At 41.7% G+C, this 17,209-nt stretch overlaps 1 protein-coding gene across 2 annotated transcripts in view; it reads right to left on the bottom strand.

The window, feature by feature from the left end:
- The window catches only part of LOC119655560 (carboxypeptidase D), a 150,469-nt gene extending 134,870 nt beyond the window's left edge, over positions 1-15,599 (bottom strand). The window contains exon 1 of one of the 2 annotated variants that reach the window (XM_038061484.1): positions 14,369-15,599. In XM_038061484.1, coding sequence (XP_037917412.1) covers positions 14,369-14,836 — 468 coding nt within the window. In that variant the 5' untranslated portion in view covers positions 14,837-15,599. The remainder of the gene's footprint in view (positions 1-14,368) is intronic. The other variant, XM_038061485.1, reaches the window with a different exon arrangement.
- Positions 15,600-17,209: the final 1,610 nt, after the last annotated feature.

The following is a 17,209-nucleotide window of genomic DNA, read 5'->3' as shown; positions in this document are numbered from 1 at the left end:
CGTCAGATGCTGCCCTGGGAGCAAGCCAAACGAGGGATCCGTGGACCAAAAAACGTGAAAGTAAGTTGCTCTTGGTCCGGTCCAACATCAAGTGGATGTGGACTTAGGATCCCCCACTTATCCTAAACAATAATGTAACTTTAGCCTAGCTTTCACTTGAAAAGATTTCGCGCCCGCGTGTTTTCTGAATATATATAGGAGCTTTTTCCATCTGTTGCCACTTACGGTCACGCTGCTTCCAGGGCAGAAGTGAGGCAGCGTCTGACGAGTTGGCCCGAGTTTGTCCCTATATTTTTTAGACAAAGGGTGGTTCTACACCTAAGGTAGCGTTTTGGAACAAATTGAAATACAGCACATTATATTCTAGTTGATAAATACCATCTATTCACTCTCTCTCGGCCAAGGTATTAGATAGGTATCGCATCGACTGATGCATATATTAAGAATATATTTATCCGGGACTAACATAGTAGAGTAGGCAAATTTTCCACACCTCCTCGTGAGAAAGGAAAAAACTGGAGCTCTTCACGTGGACGTGGTTGTCCGTTGAAGTTACAAATAAGGGAAAAATTAATGCAACAATTAGAGGAGAATATGTAGAATCGTAACAGACGTAAGAATAATAGCTGAAATAATTCTTAAACAGATAAGGGAATATCTGCACTACTTGATCGACAGAGTGGGCGAGTTTTAAAAAAATCAATTGGGTTGGCTCTTGGAATGGCTAAAACTAAGGATCATGAAAATATCTAGAGTTTCTTACTCTATATAGTCTATGATTAGTGGCAGCCAAGTTAGTGCAGTATGTAGCATGATGAAAGCAATGAAAAAAAGCCTTGAAGGAAAGGCTTACAGAAATTTATCTACAGAATAATGTTTTTCGTTTAATTGTAGCCGGAGTTTGACGATGCTCATTTAGGAGAAAAGTTTATGAAAAAATTTAGAGACGCGGCAAAAATTCTTATGTCACAAAAAAGATAAGATGAGAATTTCTCAAATTAATGAAGACGAAATATTCATATAAAGGTATCTTGCGTTACACCATGAACTTGACCTTATAAAACAATCTCGCCAAGCAAATAATAGTTCTTTCACAGCAGCTGACAATCAAGTAAACCAGAATGAATCATGTAGTTCATTTGCCTATAATTTGAAAGTTTGGGGTAATTTACAAGAGAAACATTGTAGCACATATCAGTACTAAAAGATAACAAGTTCAAATACAAAAGAAATAACACATTTCAGAAAATTTCGCGAGAATTCCTCAAATGATATTCAGGCTACGCGGGAAAGATCTACTCATTTTGCACTCCCACGAATGTAAACATCTCTCCGACAGTTATGTTTGCAAATTTTATAAATTAGCAGAATGAAAAATTCATGTAGGGTACTCTGCGACGCAGTTGAACAATTCGTAGAAATATGAAAAATAGACTGTGATATTATTCAGTTGCCAGGAGACTCATGCTGTTTCTAGAAACGTCGTAAAAAGATACTATTAAATGAATAAAAGCTAGATAATGGAATTGATTGGAAAAATTCGAAAGTCAATATTTTGTTTCGGAAAATTCAGGTGAAAAACGTTCAAGGTTGCGGCGAGGGTCTAGGGAAATGCAAAATATTTCAAATCAGTTTCCATTTTCACAATTAAAATGATGATCATATCAACCCTAAAAACTGAGAGTTGAATCAACAGTTCGTGAAAGTAAGGATTGTAGGATCACGTACATGATAGCGACTAAGGAGATTGAATAAATAAGATTAATAGATGGTTTAAAGAAACGCAAGCCCATATTTTGATTTATCAAATAACTCTAGGATGAGATAGGATATCCTAGTAAGAAACTAAACTGATTTTATTTCACAACTTGCAAAGCTTCAGCTCAACTTTTGGACTGATCTTATCTTACGCTTCTGATTTATTTTTAGAACCCCTTCTTTCCCCTTTCTAAATCATAGCACCTCGGCATGATTATTATATGTAACATACATACGAGGGAATACCCAAGATAATCCAGATTTTTGTAGAAGTCAAAATAATTCAAAGTACTCTCCGTTTCGTTTGTCATAGGAAGTCATAATGGACGGATCCTTCGTAGTTTCTTGCCAAAAAGTTTCTATATTATCAAATCAGTGTCCCCCAAGCGCGAAAATAACAAAAAAAATCGAACGGAACTTTTTCAGGTAAGTAAACTGGATGTGGCAAAGAAATCATGCGGTTTTTGGCAGAAATTGGCATACAGAGATATTACGACAGGGTTAAGGGGAAAAGACTCTTCCATCTTACACTCCCTTCAGTCAGATTTTCCGAGTGCATATTCTATTATAACCTGCCAGAGTTTCGAAAAGAAAAGTTTAATTAACAATCTGAAATGAATTCTAAACACAGTATCTTCCTTTAAAACAACAAATGAGTTAACAACCACTTGAGGTTTGGTTTCACTTGGCGAGCTTTTCTTGGGTAGACAACAATGCTTAGTTATTGTTTGCTTTCCACAACTCTACTATTTCTTTCTGATGGCCGACAAGGTTTGTTATCAATTGCGATTTCGCTTTTTTTGGATTGGGAAAACCCGTCATTTCTAAATTGTCATCTTTGTAGGCTATTTTCAGTATTTTGTGTCACATTTCGACAGATTAATTATTAAAATTTCATAGCTGGACCCTAAGACGCAAAGTAGCTAGAAACACATAAAGACAAAAGCGGGTACTTACATTAGCTGAATTTCAAACAATGGTCCTTAGTAAGCAATTAGAATTGGCAAATGGGAGGAATATCAAATTCCAGGAAATTAGCTTATGAAAGTTGAGTCCGCCACAAGCACTTTGGGTTGATCTACTTGAATTTAAAAAACCACAATCTTTTCTTCTACTTTTTGCAAGAATATGCTAGGGAAAAATGGATTTTGAAATCTATCAAATTGAATATGTATATACAGCCGGCGTAAAACCAATTCCACTACCCGCAGTTTTTGTGGGATGGACGACAAACCGGAAGCTACACGATTCAGGTATGAAAGGTTTTGTGTTTTGCTTATATGTGGGTATTTGCCCTATTTGTACCTAGCTCGATGTCTGTCAGACCGTTCACTTTAGTATGATAATGCAGTCTTAGAATGCAAGAAATTTGCACATAAGTGACAAATTTGATCTATTATAACTCTGTTAATAATAGTGCGATTTCCACCAAACTTGAGCTCCATAGTATATCCTTTATCACTACAAAAGTTGGTAATGCTAGGATAAACCTAAGGGGGATTTTCAATCAATTTTTAAGAAATATACTTATAATGAATATGGTAATATACTACTATTAATAATAATAATAATCGTTGGCGCAACAATCCATATTGGATCAAGGCCTTGAAGTGTGTTAGAGCACTTCATTCAAGACCGTAACGGTACACCACAGTACACTGTGGGAGACAATGTGGTCAGCATTGCGCTCGCCCGAGATTATTACCCTGATTTGACTCAGGTACTCATTCACAGCTGAGTCGACTGGTGTCCGACATCCAGTCACGATAACAAATTCCTCTGCCCCCAGCGAGATTTGAACCGCGACCTTCCGCTACGACAGCCTAGCGCTCTAACCGCTTGAGCCATCCGGACATATATACTACTATTAACTTTATTTAAGCCGGTAAAGATATGGAGAATATTTTTGTCCCTAGTTGGGTTGGGTAGTTTCTGAAAACGAGTAATCGAAGTAACCGCTTTTTTGGACTTCGCACTCCACCCCTTTGCAACCAATATCAAAACTTATAACTGCTTTAAAGCCCAGTGAAATTATGCGGTGTTTCCAACGATTAATTAATTGAAGTAATAAAAACTTGTTGTTTCTTTTTCGTTGGTGTGGGTATTTATTCTTGCAAATACCGATATTTCGGCAACCACTTGTTCCCTTCATCAGTGCTAACAAGTTTCCCTTGTTAAACTTGTTAGCACTGATGAAGGGAACAAGTGGTTCCCGAAATATCGGTATTTGCAAGAATAAATACCCACACCAACGAAAAAGAAACAACAAGTTTTTATTCCTTCAATTGCTTTTAAAGCATTAATCGAAGCCTACCATTTAATACCCCCACGGCTATACTCGGTGAGAACAAATTTTGCATGCATGGGGATCCCCACCCTTACAATCAATGTGGAACTATGTTATTGCATGCAATGGGATTCACAGTTCCCACATCTCTACCAAATTTCGAAGGTGTGACGATTTTGATAAGGTTTTGTTTTCCACAGAAAATTAGGAGAGTTTCAAGATTAGGCAACTCGGAAATAAACGCTACACCGCTGAACATGTTCTTGCACTCCCTAAACATTGTTTCTAAAGCTGCCAGTGTTGTCACAATCGATTTCTTCTCAAACAATGTTGTATCTGAAAAGCACTCTAAAATTTAGAGATGTCATGTAAGCTCATATGACCATTCCAATACAATTTTTTTCGCCAATTATTATAACTTACTGCAATAGGAGTCTATTGATCAGTAATTTCTTGCATCATATTTGTTGAACTGCTAGACGACGGCGGAAGGAGCTTAAAAACTAAAAAGCGGTTGCAACATCTCAATATTATCAAAAAAAACAATCATTATAGATCTGAACTTGGCCGTCAGACATCTGTAAAATTTCCAACGCCGTATATTTTGGAACTCTTTCAATCGAAAAAAGATCTGCCAGGACTATATATATAGATAGAATGATAGAGGTACTTTTTGCACATTTCCTAATAGAAAAACTCGCGTATTAGGGATACCATCAACTACATCTAACCTTTTATATGACTGCCTAGTGCTTGTTAGACAAGGAGTGGAATATTTAAGACCATAGTTCTCTCATAACTTCAAGTGAGTTGCAGCTGGCAATATAAGAAGGATATCGCGAATTCAATCAAAATTCATCGTCATCTAATTTAACCTAATATGGAGAAAAATAAACTGTGTTTCCTTTCAAATACTTATAACGGGCAATCATGTGCCAGTTAAGAGCTCCACTGGTGGTGCAACAATGTAAGCTTGTAGAAGCCAGCCTTCAACTTCAACGATTGAGCCTTGGCTCGTCCGGTAAGTTTAGTGAATACCTATCGAAAAAAGGCCAGGAACAGGTACGAGTTCATAACATTGACATTTTAGCGAAAAAAGGATCAACCAATTATCTTTGAACTGCATAAGGAGTCGAAGGCCAGGGTTCTTCATTCATGAAAGTGAGAAAAATGTTAGGAGGCCAATTGAAACACCCACGAAGACCACTCTTCACATAACGAAATACATCATGAAAGCATGCAAAACATGCAACTGTAGGTGAAAAAGTAAATTTTCAACTTCCATTCAACTATTCGAAGGAACAGCAAAGGAATGATTAGAACAGAAAAGGCCATGAGAACCCGACAGACGAAAAATCATTAATATTATTATACGAAGAAAAGACAAAATTTTTGTTTTCTAAATGCCGAATAATGAGTTTTTATTGTTCATATACCAGTCTGACAAAAACTGACTGAGAAAAGAACAACTGCTCCTGGAAATACGGGTATATGAGCAATAAAAACTCATTATTCGTCATTTAGAAAATAAAAATTTGGTCTTTTTTCCATTATAAAATAAACCGAAAAAACGACATATATAACAGAATACAGAAATACTATACAATAGATAATATATGCCTTCATAACATATTGGCTGACTCTTGTGATGCCCAGCTTAGTCCCACCTTAAGCCTAACCAGAGCCAAATCCGCCTTCGACACAATATCCTGTTCAGAACCTGGAAATACCTTCAAGCAGTTCTGCCCAAGATAGGCCAACTATATTGCTGAGATTAAGAAAGCAACTCTGATGTATCGCCGGAATATGAGAGAAGCCTGCGAGGAAAGCTGCCTTCTCAATACATAAAAAACCTCTAAATAAAAACGAATACTGAATTGATTGTCTATCGATGGCGGTGGAGTTAGAAATGAATGTCTCAAACAGTTAAACAGTTAAGAGCTTGCCTTATTCCAAAGTAACGTGAGGGATTATTTGACAGACCGCTCCCTGCTCTATGAGACGCTAGAGGACCAGAGGAAGATGGAAATCACGTCGGGAGTAGCACAGGGATCCATCCTAGGGCCGGACCTCTGGAACGCTTCCTATGAGTCTGCTGAGACTCAATATGCCCGAAGAGTCGCCCCTGGTCGGTTATGCAGACGACATTGCGGCACTTGTTGCCAGACGCACTGTTGAACAGACGCAAAGCAAACTTGGCATATTGATGCTACGGGTAAGCGGATGCGCTGGAAAAAAAGCGAAGTATTCATCTTGACCAGAAAAAAAATCCCGACCCTGTGTCCCACATCGAGTGGTTGACTATAGAGTCAAAACCAGCGGTTAAATACCTTGGTTTAATGCCCGAGTCGAAGGTGAGCTTCTTCGAGCAAATCAAAGCAACAGCGGACAGGGCTGCAGCTGGAGTCTCGGCCTTGAATCGGCTAATAGCTAATGTTGGGGGCCCTATATCTATTAGGAGACGTCTCCTTATGGGAACAACGCAGTCCGTTCTGCTCTATGGCACGGAGGTATGGGCTGATGCCCTTGACAAGGAGGTGCATCGTAAGTGCCTTGCTTAAGTGTAGAAACGGGGAGCTTTGCGAGTGGCGTCTGCTTATCACACTGTCTCAGAATCGGACTGATCCCCGTTGCCCTCATTGCCAAGAAGCGTAAAGCTATCTACCTTCAACGCCCCCTTATCGAGTGGCAACTCTCCTGGCAAAACTAGTCAAGGGGCAGATGAACTGCGCGACTCATCAACTATTCAGACCCGTGACTGAACCGAATGGGCGGTGAGTTTGATTACTTCCTTACCCAACTTCTAAGCGGGCATGGAGGTTCTCGGTCTTACCTGCACAGGATTGGGAAGGCGCGATCTCCTGCTTGTGTGTTCTGCAATAGAGTTGCGGACAACGCTGAACACAACTTGTTCTCTTGCGAAAGGTGGGACAGAACGACCGGATGGCAAGAGGTTCCCTAAACTAACAACACTCGTCCTCCCCTCCCCCCTCGGTGAAAGGGACTCCCTGACTTGAAGGCTCCCAAATCCGGGAGAACTAGCCCGAAGTAATGTGTCAAACGGTTCCAAGCTAGTTCTTTGCTGACAGGGAGGTGTTTAGTTGGTAGTCCGACAGCGTATTGTTGCGGGAGTTCAACACTCTGTGCGTAAACGCATTCACCTACCTTGCTTCAAAAAAAAAATCCAAAGTAACGTGAGAGTCCCGTAGATTGCTCTAGTGCTGCCGAACTGCGATATGTATGTAGAAATCTATGACCAAGGCTAAACTGTAGCTTGGAATAGGATTAATAACTTGATTATGCGTTTCCGCGTAGGGAGACAACAATTGTTGTACGACAGTGTAAAGAATGTGAATGTGAATTTCAATAAATCCATTTTACCAAAAATAATAAATAAACTGTTAGCCAAGAACTATTGCAAACACTGGGACGGAATTTTAAAGGAGTTTTATTTGGACAGTTTTTTTTGTAAAATTCCATTGTTTCCCTATATTTGAGGCATACTATAAGTACATTTCTGATTGAATACATTAAATTGATCAATTAAGTGGCTCAATTTAATGATTTTAAAACCTACTTCAGTAATCATTATAGCTCCACGATAATAGAAAAGGATTAACAGAATTAATGCTATTAACAAACAAATTTAATAATTCCCCGATTGCGAGTGCTTATCAATCTTTCTCACAAAATTGAACAAGTCATAGCTCTATAGCAAAAAAAGGTATTACGTAACGTTCTGAGCAACTTTCAGTGGAGATTTTAGTGCATCGATTAATATTTTAATCATTTATTTTGAAAAATTTTATAAACCTTAGTCAATACTTCTAGTTACTACCACTATTCAAACCACCCTTCCGCGTTCCTCTTCATTTAGACTCAGCCTACTTTCAGAGACATCTAGAAATGGTAATAACACTCACAGCAACGATTTCACCAGCAGAAGCAACCATCGTTGCTTCGTTAAGACTTTTAGTCATTTCAGATCGGCTTTGATGCTGATGAGTTCTCGTTAGCGTGAATTACATGATTACATCATCGAAGATACTCTCTCGCAATTTTGCTACAACCAGCGCAACCCCATATTGATAGTGGATAAATTTATTTCGATGTATTATCATAGCATGTTACACCACTGATTCAATGGAGTATCTTCGTCTCCATTACCGCGAGGCTCCGATCATTGTCTTGACAGTCGACTAGCACTCAGAACCATAGAAGGTCACAAAATGGAAGACACTGCGGTGGATTTTATATTTGAGCGTTTGTTGGTGCGTCGATCGCAATGAATACCAAGATAGATGTGTGGCTAGTGTTATTGGAAACTATCATCCCTGCAACGAAATGGGGATCACTGAAATCCTTGAGGTGCTGAAGCGGAAATTTGCGGTATGTTCTAATCGCATCAAAAGAAGTTCTACGAAGGGGAGAAAAAATACTTTTTGAGAACTGTTTGAAATCAGCCCAGTCGCTGTAACTTAAAAGCAGCATAGCTGCCACAACCTTCACAGTCATTAGAGGCCGTTTGCAAAATGACCACCGTATGACATTGAGGTAACCCTGGAAAACGCAAATAATTGGAAAGGCTGGAAGAAAGATACTAATCACGTGGAATCTACCATGGCGAGTCTCTAAGCCTGCTGTGATTCTAAGTTAAGCATAACATCTTGTCTTATGTAATATATTGATGACATTAAATTGTATGCCAAAGACGGAAAAGAAAATATATCGCATAAAAACAATTATTCAGGAAGAACATACCGACAATAAAATATGCAGCCAAAGATACATTCATACTGAAGATATGTATGTATTCGGACGTTGTGTACAAATAACTCGGCCCATTGCAATGGTCACAATAAAATCTAGGTTGGCTGCGGGATTTTAACACGCCAGAATCTTGTCGGAACTATGCGGGGAAAATAAAATTGAGTGAATTATCAATCGTTATTTCCGTCTTTGTGTACACTTTCGGGACGATTTAAAGACTTGCAAACAACAATGTGAACAATAGAGATACCGAAAATGTGACGACATAAGGGAGGAATGTGGTGATAATTTAAAAATATTTCGTTACAATCAAATGCATTTTCTTCATCCGCTCCTCTAAGAAAAGCAATTTTCTAGCAAATCATAACAGACTACCACCGGCAGATAATAAATTATCTCCTTTGAATTTGAAAAACAAACAACAGGATGTAATTTTAGCAGAAGATTGGCATATAGAAAAGGCCCATTCACGGAGCGTTAATTATGAAAACATTGGCATCTTTTTGCCAGGCATGCACTCCTTTACAAGACAGATAGATAAATTGATTCAATGCAGGATGTTTCACTCCTGACAATAACGATAATTGGTACATTCTTTATGATACAATTCTCAATTCTAGTTCTAGGTCAGGCAATTGTGAGAAGGATGTCAAGTTTGGCGGACAATATGAAAAAGTTGTGATTTTAACGACAAGCTCAGGTCCACAAGCAGCTAAAGACGGTCTATCCAAGCGCCAGACTATACATTTGGACGTAAAAAGCTATTATCCTTGCAACCTGTGCTATAGTCCAGATAATCCTGTCTAATAACAATTTCGCCTAGCACTGTTTTCAGTTTGTAATACTTTCTATTTGTAGAATTAATTATAATTCTTACTATCTATAGGTGGCGATTTCCCGTCCTTATGTGTCTATAGTTGAGTGCAACAATCGGCAATAAAAGAATAGGTTTTCGTATGGCACACACTTTGGATGTTGCCTTTAGTCCATCTTTAGCTTGGCCGTCACTAGCCACCAGTTGGGTTATCTACGTTTACAGAGCAGGGGGTACACAGAAAGCGATGAGGAAATGGCAAACCATTTGCTTGAAGTGCACTTCCCAAGCAGCATCCAAAATCTCATCCTGGGGTTGACAAACACATGCAGCCCTCAACCGGAGGATTGGACTTTGCCATTCAAAGTAGTTCCACTGGAACGAGTGATACAAGCCTGTAGGTATGGATGGCATTATTCCTGCGGTTGTAATAGAAGAAATGGATGCCCTGAGTCTACACATTCGGAATATATACCGTATTTGCCTAAGACACGCTTATATTCCAACCAGCTGGCGTGATGTGTTTCCCAAAATAGGGTAACCGACCTACCCAGACGCAAAAAGTATCCGACATCAATCTAACTTCCTTTCTGCTAAATGGATTGGAAAGATTAGTGGATCGGTTCATAAGGGATACATACAACAACATGCCTACCAGAAAGGCAAATCCACGGAGACAGCACTCCCTGAATTAACGGCAAAAATTGAGAAGGCGATGTCCGATAAAGAATACGCCTCAGACGCATTTATTTATTTAACAGACAACAAACAACTACTTATTGTCCTCAGCAGGAGGAAAGTAGAGAAGTTAAAAGTACCAAGCAGTTGTGCATTGCAATTTCGGCAAAGCCTAGGAATCGGGGAATAGAAGTAAACTTCGAGCTTTGCGAAGGGCATTACATGTGTTATAAGACGCAGGGTGGCAGGTGATGTCATTAGCGGCGGAGCAGTCCAAAAAAAACCCGAAGAAAGTTTAAATCCAGATAGGATCTACGTGGTTGTAGGAAGGTGAGGTTCAGAAAACGGAGGCAGGAGGGGTAGTCCACACGAGAGAAGCTTTTCTTAAAGAAAAGGAAACGGGTGAATTTATGTTGCAAATTTTCAAGGGCAATCTCAGTTACGGGAAGGTGAACAGATCACGGAGCAGTACTTGAAGGTATTCCTAACGAGAGAATTGAAGAGAGCTAAGGAAGGTTGGATTGAGTCAAAATCAGAGAAGTAGCGAATTATAAAGCCTGATAATTTTGCTGCTCGATTGGTGATTCCGAGGCAATGGATGTTAAAGCTTAAAGCTTATTGTCGAAAGTGACTCCGAGGTCTTGAGTGGAATTTAAGTATGATACGGAATGTCCGCTAAGAGAGTAGGAGAAAGAAGTGGATGGGGATTTAGGCGAATAACAGACAGAGGGACGCTTACTCACATTTAGCGCTAAACCATTAGTCGAGCACCAACGAACCAGAGTGTATGTATAAGTATATAGGTTAGATTGAAGAGAAACACAGTCCATAGGAGACCATATAGCGGAAAACAGTTTAAGGTCGTCGGCATAGAGCAAACAGGGACAATTAAGGAGGAGGAAGGTCGTTGATAAAAAATAAAAATAACGAAGGGCCCAGAATAGATCCCTATGGAGCCCAAGAGGAGGGCGAGAAGAAGCGGAAAGTGTGGCCTTCAAAAGAGACGTGGCAGGATCGGTTAGAAAGGTAAGAGGCAAGCCATAAAACAAGTGGTATGGAATGCTTAGAGACGAGAGTTTGGATAGAAGTATCTTGTGATTTACAATGTCGAAGGCTTTAGCGAAATCAGCGTAAATGGTATGTACTTCTTGCCGTGAATCTAGTCATTTGGCGACAACGTTGGTAAAATGAAGCAGGTTGGAGGCAGTGGGTCTACGTTTTCATAGACAACGAAGGCACCTTCCATTATGCCTCATTCGCGGCGATTTATAACATGGAAAGATTCACATATTGGTCGGTCAGAAGTCTATTGAGACAGGGTGTCTTACGGGTAGAGCTCTCTCTCCTCTGTTATGGCTCCTGGTAATGACTCCTTGCTATGGCTCCTGGAGGGCACAAAGGTCTTCGCACAAGCATTTGCGGATGATCTGGCCGTAATAATTATCGGCAAAATTGCGGGCACAGTATGTGACCGCCTGAATGCAACACTGCATGTAATCCACAGCTGGTGCCTCCATAATGGACTCACGGTCAATACTAGGAAGACTGGATTAGTTACGTTCAGGTGGGGCATCTACACGATACCCACCGTAGCAGGGGCGGAAATCCAGTTGAGTACACCCCGACTTAACGTGGAAACACCATATCCAGGAGCAACACCAGAAATTCTGCAGATTGCTCTGGTGCTGCAGGACTGCGATAGGTAAGACCTGGGGACTTTGACCAAAACGAATTCATTCGATGTATACATCCATAATAAAACCCATTTTGATGCATGCATCGTCTCCTGGCCGATATTGAACTTTCCTAAGGGCAGGAAGCTGCTGAACCAGATTCAGAGGCTCGGTTGCCTAAGTATTACTGAAGCGAAAATCCTTGCGAAGGAACTCGGAACCGCTAGAGCGACATTTTTGTTGTCCCTTAAAAACCGGGACGTGAGAACCCTAATAGGGCTTTTAACGGCACACTGTCTCTTAAACTAGCATAAAAATTGTAGCGATGGTTTCGGCTACATGCAGTTAATGTGAAGAAGAGGAAGAGATGCCCGGCTTCCTCACATCTCAGATACCTTGATAAGACTTTCTTCAACGAAGAGTCAGCGCATTCTTTGTCTCTGGAGAATATTCTCAGATTTGAGAAACCTACGAACATCGTCCGCGAGAGGCCGATGAATAGGCGACCTCCAGGGATAGTACAATGAGCCTAACTAAACTAAACTAACTAACCCACCTCTAATTTAAGGACTTGTACGACTCAATGAGCTGTAAATTCTGAATCCGCGTCAAGTGAAGAACACCAAACGCAAGATCGGTCAACGTGTATTCGTGAGGAGCGAACAGCGATAGATAAATTAGTAACGATGGATCCAACATAATCAAGGAATATACCAACAAACAAACAGTTGAGAAAGATATCGGAAATACCTGCCCAGATTTAATGTAAATGCATTTTGCCCCACTCTCTGAGATTCATGGACGAAAGAAAACCTGAAGAAGACAATGCAAGGATTTCTGGTACTTTAAAATGTAATGATTAATATTCCTGCATCATACGAGGGCTCGAATGTCATACTTCGTGGTAATGCATCTTATCTGATCGAGTTCTTAAAATATTTGAAAGATTCCGCTAACTGAAAGTCGTAGGCTAAAAGAGCAAAAATGAATAAAGAAAACTTCCAACGAATAAAGTCTTGCTGAGTTCCAAAAACATTCAATATTGCGGCTAATGGGAGTAGAGTCTTATCTCATGCAAAAAAATGGGCACGGACCAAAAAACATAAACCATGGATGCATATGAAAAAGACCAACTGATTAGGATGGAGCAAGTTGCCTTTTCATGAAATGGGCAGAGTGCTCCGCTCCTTAACAGATAATAGAAACTGGCAGCATTGTAATATCTCACTAAGAAAAGTAGGTGCCTTATAGATGCGAGTCTAGGAAGCAACAATTGTAAGTATGCCTTGAAAATCAGGTTTTCCTTAGAGTCAGTTTTTTGTCCTTTTTTCAATTTTTCGAAAACGTCCAACGTATTCCAAAACCTCACGAGGCGGATATAAAGCAGTTTAAAACCAGAACAAAAGTTATTCTTGTTCGTCAATGATCCGGATCTTGACGTGTCCTGTCCTACCAGTTGGAAGTCCTGTTCCACATATTGCCAACTCAATTCTCACATCCGTCAAACGAGAACTGCTTCCTCATTCATTATCTGAACAATGGACGTGTTCCAATTCATCTTGAAATTTATCACTTTAGAATTGTTTTTAATATCCTCATAAAAACGACGGCAGTTGTTTGATTCCTTTCCCGCCGCGGTTTACGCATCCTCAAACTCATTTGCATGACGATTTATGAGCTCACCTAGCAACGGACCAGTCCTGAGATCTCTGGTCCGATATTCAAATCTTCTGGTTCCTCCAGAAATAATCAATTTTGAAAGTTTTTTCTGCATTCGGTCGGTGAGTAATGGAACCATAGAAACGTTGACATTGTACCACATCTCGAACGGTGGACACTCACCACTACTCGCATCCTCCAATCTCGTTCGCTGCGCAAAATGCGTCAATCTAATGGATTTGATGGCATCGCTAATGGCATTAGAGTAGACGAAGGTGACGAGCAAGCGAACGAGAAAATGCCAACATGTCCCCATTGCAGATTGTTTCGAAATAAATCAGTTCGCCGTGCTGCGCGGTGGAAGTCACTGAATCAGTGAATGGAGACGATAATGGCTTTTGAGTGGATTAGACCGGGTCAGCGGAGCAGCACTCGAGTGCTGGCTGTTATCGGCAATTGATAACGAGTGCCAGGGTGAATGGTGAACTCCTTATCAGGGGTAAATAGCAAGCCCACACAGCTGGTGGCCGGGGAGCGCAATTTTGGAGTTGGCGTTTTGCGGATTTGGTGGGACTGAGGAACGTTATTGTGGGAAGTGTATTTGCGAGGGAAATCGATATGCGATACGCGATAAGATAGCGGTAAACACAAACCTGAAGCGGATCACCGCTCAGAGCACTTCACTAAAGTAAACATTTGGGCCGCACTTACTGCACTAGTGGTACTCACCTCGGACCGGGCGAATCCGTCTGGGTTCATGGTAGGCATCAAGTAGATATCCGTGGTGTTGACGAGGCCCGTGACCTCCGGAACCCTGTCGTAGTTGAACAGCAGGTACAGGGCCAGTTGTACGAGAAGCTCGCGGCCGACCGACTCGTCCCCGTGCATGTTCCCCACATACTTGAACATGGGGGTCAGCAGATTCCTCTGTCTCACATCGCGGCTGATTTGCAGGGCGATCAGACTGCGTCCTTCACGCGACTTTCCTACTAGGTGCACCTTGGCGTGCATCGGGAAGTCCTTCTGCAGGCGGGCGAACAGATCCTCTATTTCGCCGTGCGTATGGTAGTGCGCGTTCTCGATAAAGGATTCATCCTCCTTAACGATGGTCTTTCCGGTGACCGTTGTCCGCGATGGGGACCACGCGAGGATCGCGACCAGCACCGTCAACCACAGAACCGCCAGCGGTGACTTCATTGTTCTAATGCAGGCGCTGGTATGCTCGCTTTGCTTTTTATTCGGCGGCAGTAGCTAGCGGGCACTTTCTGCTTGGGGACCCGCGCGCACTTATCGCTCCGCTTCCTCGGCACACAGAAGTCCGCGACGAAGACTTCTTTCACTCGCGACGACGAATCAAACGGCTCCGAAGACGGACACTCGTAAATCAGGTTCAGGCTCCTTTTTTTCGCTTTCACGACCAGAAACTCAATGGTTCTATCAATAGTACATATGCGAAAGGGGCGGCAAAGTGGGGGAAATACCCCGTGGGCGCATGAACGATTCAAGAAGCCACGACGACTCCAAGAAGTTGTCTTTACGTCACGAGCATGAAAAGAAAACAAACGGCCCCGCCGCTCGCAGGATTTGTGGATTCCGTGACGTACTTTCGCTCGCAGGAGCAGCGCAAGAGAAAACAAAAGACTGACTGGTTTTTCTGGTTATGTTTTCGATCGATTTTCGGCGAATCGGAACACTGCGGACTCGAAATGACTCACAAACAACACTCGCGGCTTATTTGACGAAATGCACTGGAAACTACGCGGCGCGGAAACGCGGAATAACAGGAAACTCTCGAGAAAGCGATCCTCCCGTTCGCGAACTCACGGAATAACCAAAAACCTAACAATTCTTCTTGTCATCTAGAACACGACGACACGACATTTGACACAACACACGAATATGCATCAATGAGCAGAGAATGACGTTTCTTGTGTACGGACGAGAATGTCATTCATGGCGAGAGCGCGTTTGCCCAAGAATTCTACTCACACACAGGAAGTTGTTTTGCATTTTGTGTTTTTTACTCATGAATGGAGCAGGTAGTGACACCTGGGGGAATGGGTAATGCTCCGAACAGCGGTGTTAAAACTGTTCAAACCACCCGATATTCGCGACACAAACCAATTATAATTTAATTTGTTTTCTGCTTTTCCGATAAATTGGATTCCATCCGTTCCAGTGAGCAAACATAATGTAGAAATTACAGTGAAGCTCAATTTCAATTCACTTAAAAGAAAAAAAAATGCAATGCAAGATTTCATCCTTCGGAAGGACATCCTTCCAGTTGAGGGATTGGCGGCAAAGGGATAATTGGCTCTTAAACTTAAAAACCTCAGCGAAAAATTACTGTAACAATTTAAAAGCCGTTTTATTTATATAAATTATTAAAGAAATAAGTGTTATTCACTGTTACGAAATATAATAGTGTTAATAACTCCGCCGTAACTGCTGGTGGGAGTCATCTGACTTGGTAACTGAGTCGGTCTCTCGTAATGGACAGCGCGGCGTCGAAACCGCTAATCGTCGGGTGGTACGGCGCCTGGGTGCAACGGTGTCCAGAAGCATTGCTCTACCCGCTGCAGCAACAACTTACCGCCCCTGGTTAAACCAAAGATTTTTCGAGTCTTTCCCGCAATTCAGGCACGTGATTGTGCACCGAGTTGCAGACCAGTCCCGCTTTATAACTCTCAGTGACACATTCCCACAATTCGATTTGAAGTCGTCGCGATGACCAGGAGTTGATAGTGGCAGGCCAGGTCGCACTGCAGACGACCGTTTCAGTACTCGCTGAAGCGCTCTCCATCACCGTCTGGCTGAACTCTCTGGTGAGGATTGGAAAGAATTCCAAAGAGCGTGCATAGAATTCTCGGAAATGGATTCTTTTCCTATTCCCAGGCTCTATGCATATCCAGCAACTCTGAGAATTTTATCTAAAATCAATGAAGAGATTGCACCTCGACTGTGTGCTGATATGTCGCTGCTGCAACTACAATCACTTGTGTATTGTGGTGCAGTTGCGGCTGTCAGATTATACGGTCAGAAGATTTGCTTTCGCGTTATTGGTATGAGTGACAGAAAAAATCCACCATGGAAAATTCGCCTGGAACGTCGGCGGGTCTCACTAAGGTAGGACATTGCTAAATTGATTCAGATTAGCACTGGCAATGCCAGCACAGTTTTCAGTAACGGAAGCGAAAAATTACTAAGTGGACTTTGGGGGTTACTCGCCCATCATGGTGAGCATGCTGAGAGGTTCACCGCCGAAGGCACCCGCCATGCCAATACGCCTGGCAACAATTTTTCGGATGTTACCGAAGAGGAAGTTCGACGAGCTATAAACAGCTCGAAGAACTGGAGGGGCCCAGGTCTGGTTCGGGTGCAGAACTTCTGGTACAAAAAGTTTACCAGTATACATGGTCGGTTCGCACACAGCATAAATCAGGTCGGCCGGAGGAATTTCCATCCTTCCTCACTGCGGGGTTTACCTACGTTATCCCTGAGAAGGACACGGCGCAGGACCCCGTAGACACAAGACCGATAACTTGTTTACCAACCCTCTACAAATTCATA

This window comes from Hermetia illucens, chromosome 4 (genome assembly GCF_905115235.1).
Source record: "Hermetia illucens chromosome 4, iHerIll2.2.curated.20191125, whole genome shotgun sequence".
Lineage (NCBI taxonomy): Eukaryota > Metazoa > Arthropoda > Insecta > Diptera > Stratiomyidae > Hermetia > Hermetia illucens.
The sequence above is the reverse complement of the archived record's forward strand: the minus strand, read 5'-3'. Positions and strand labels throughout refer to the sequence as shown.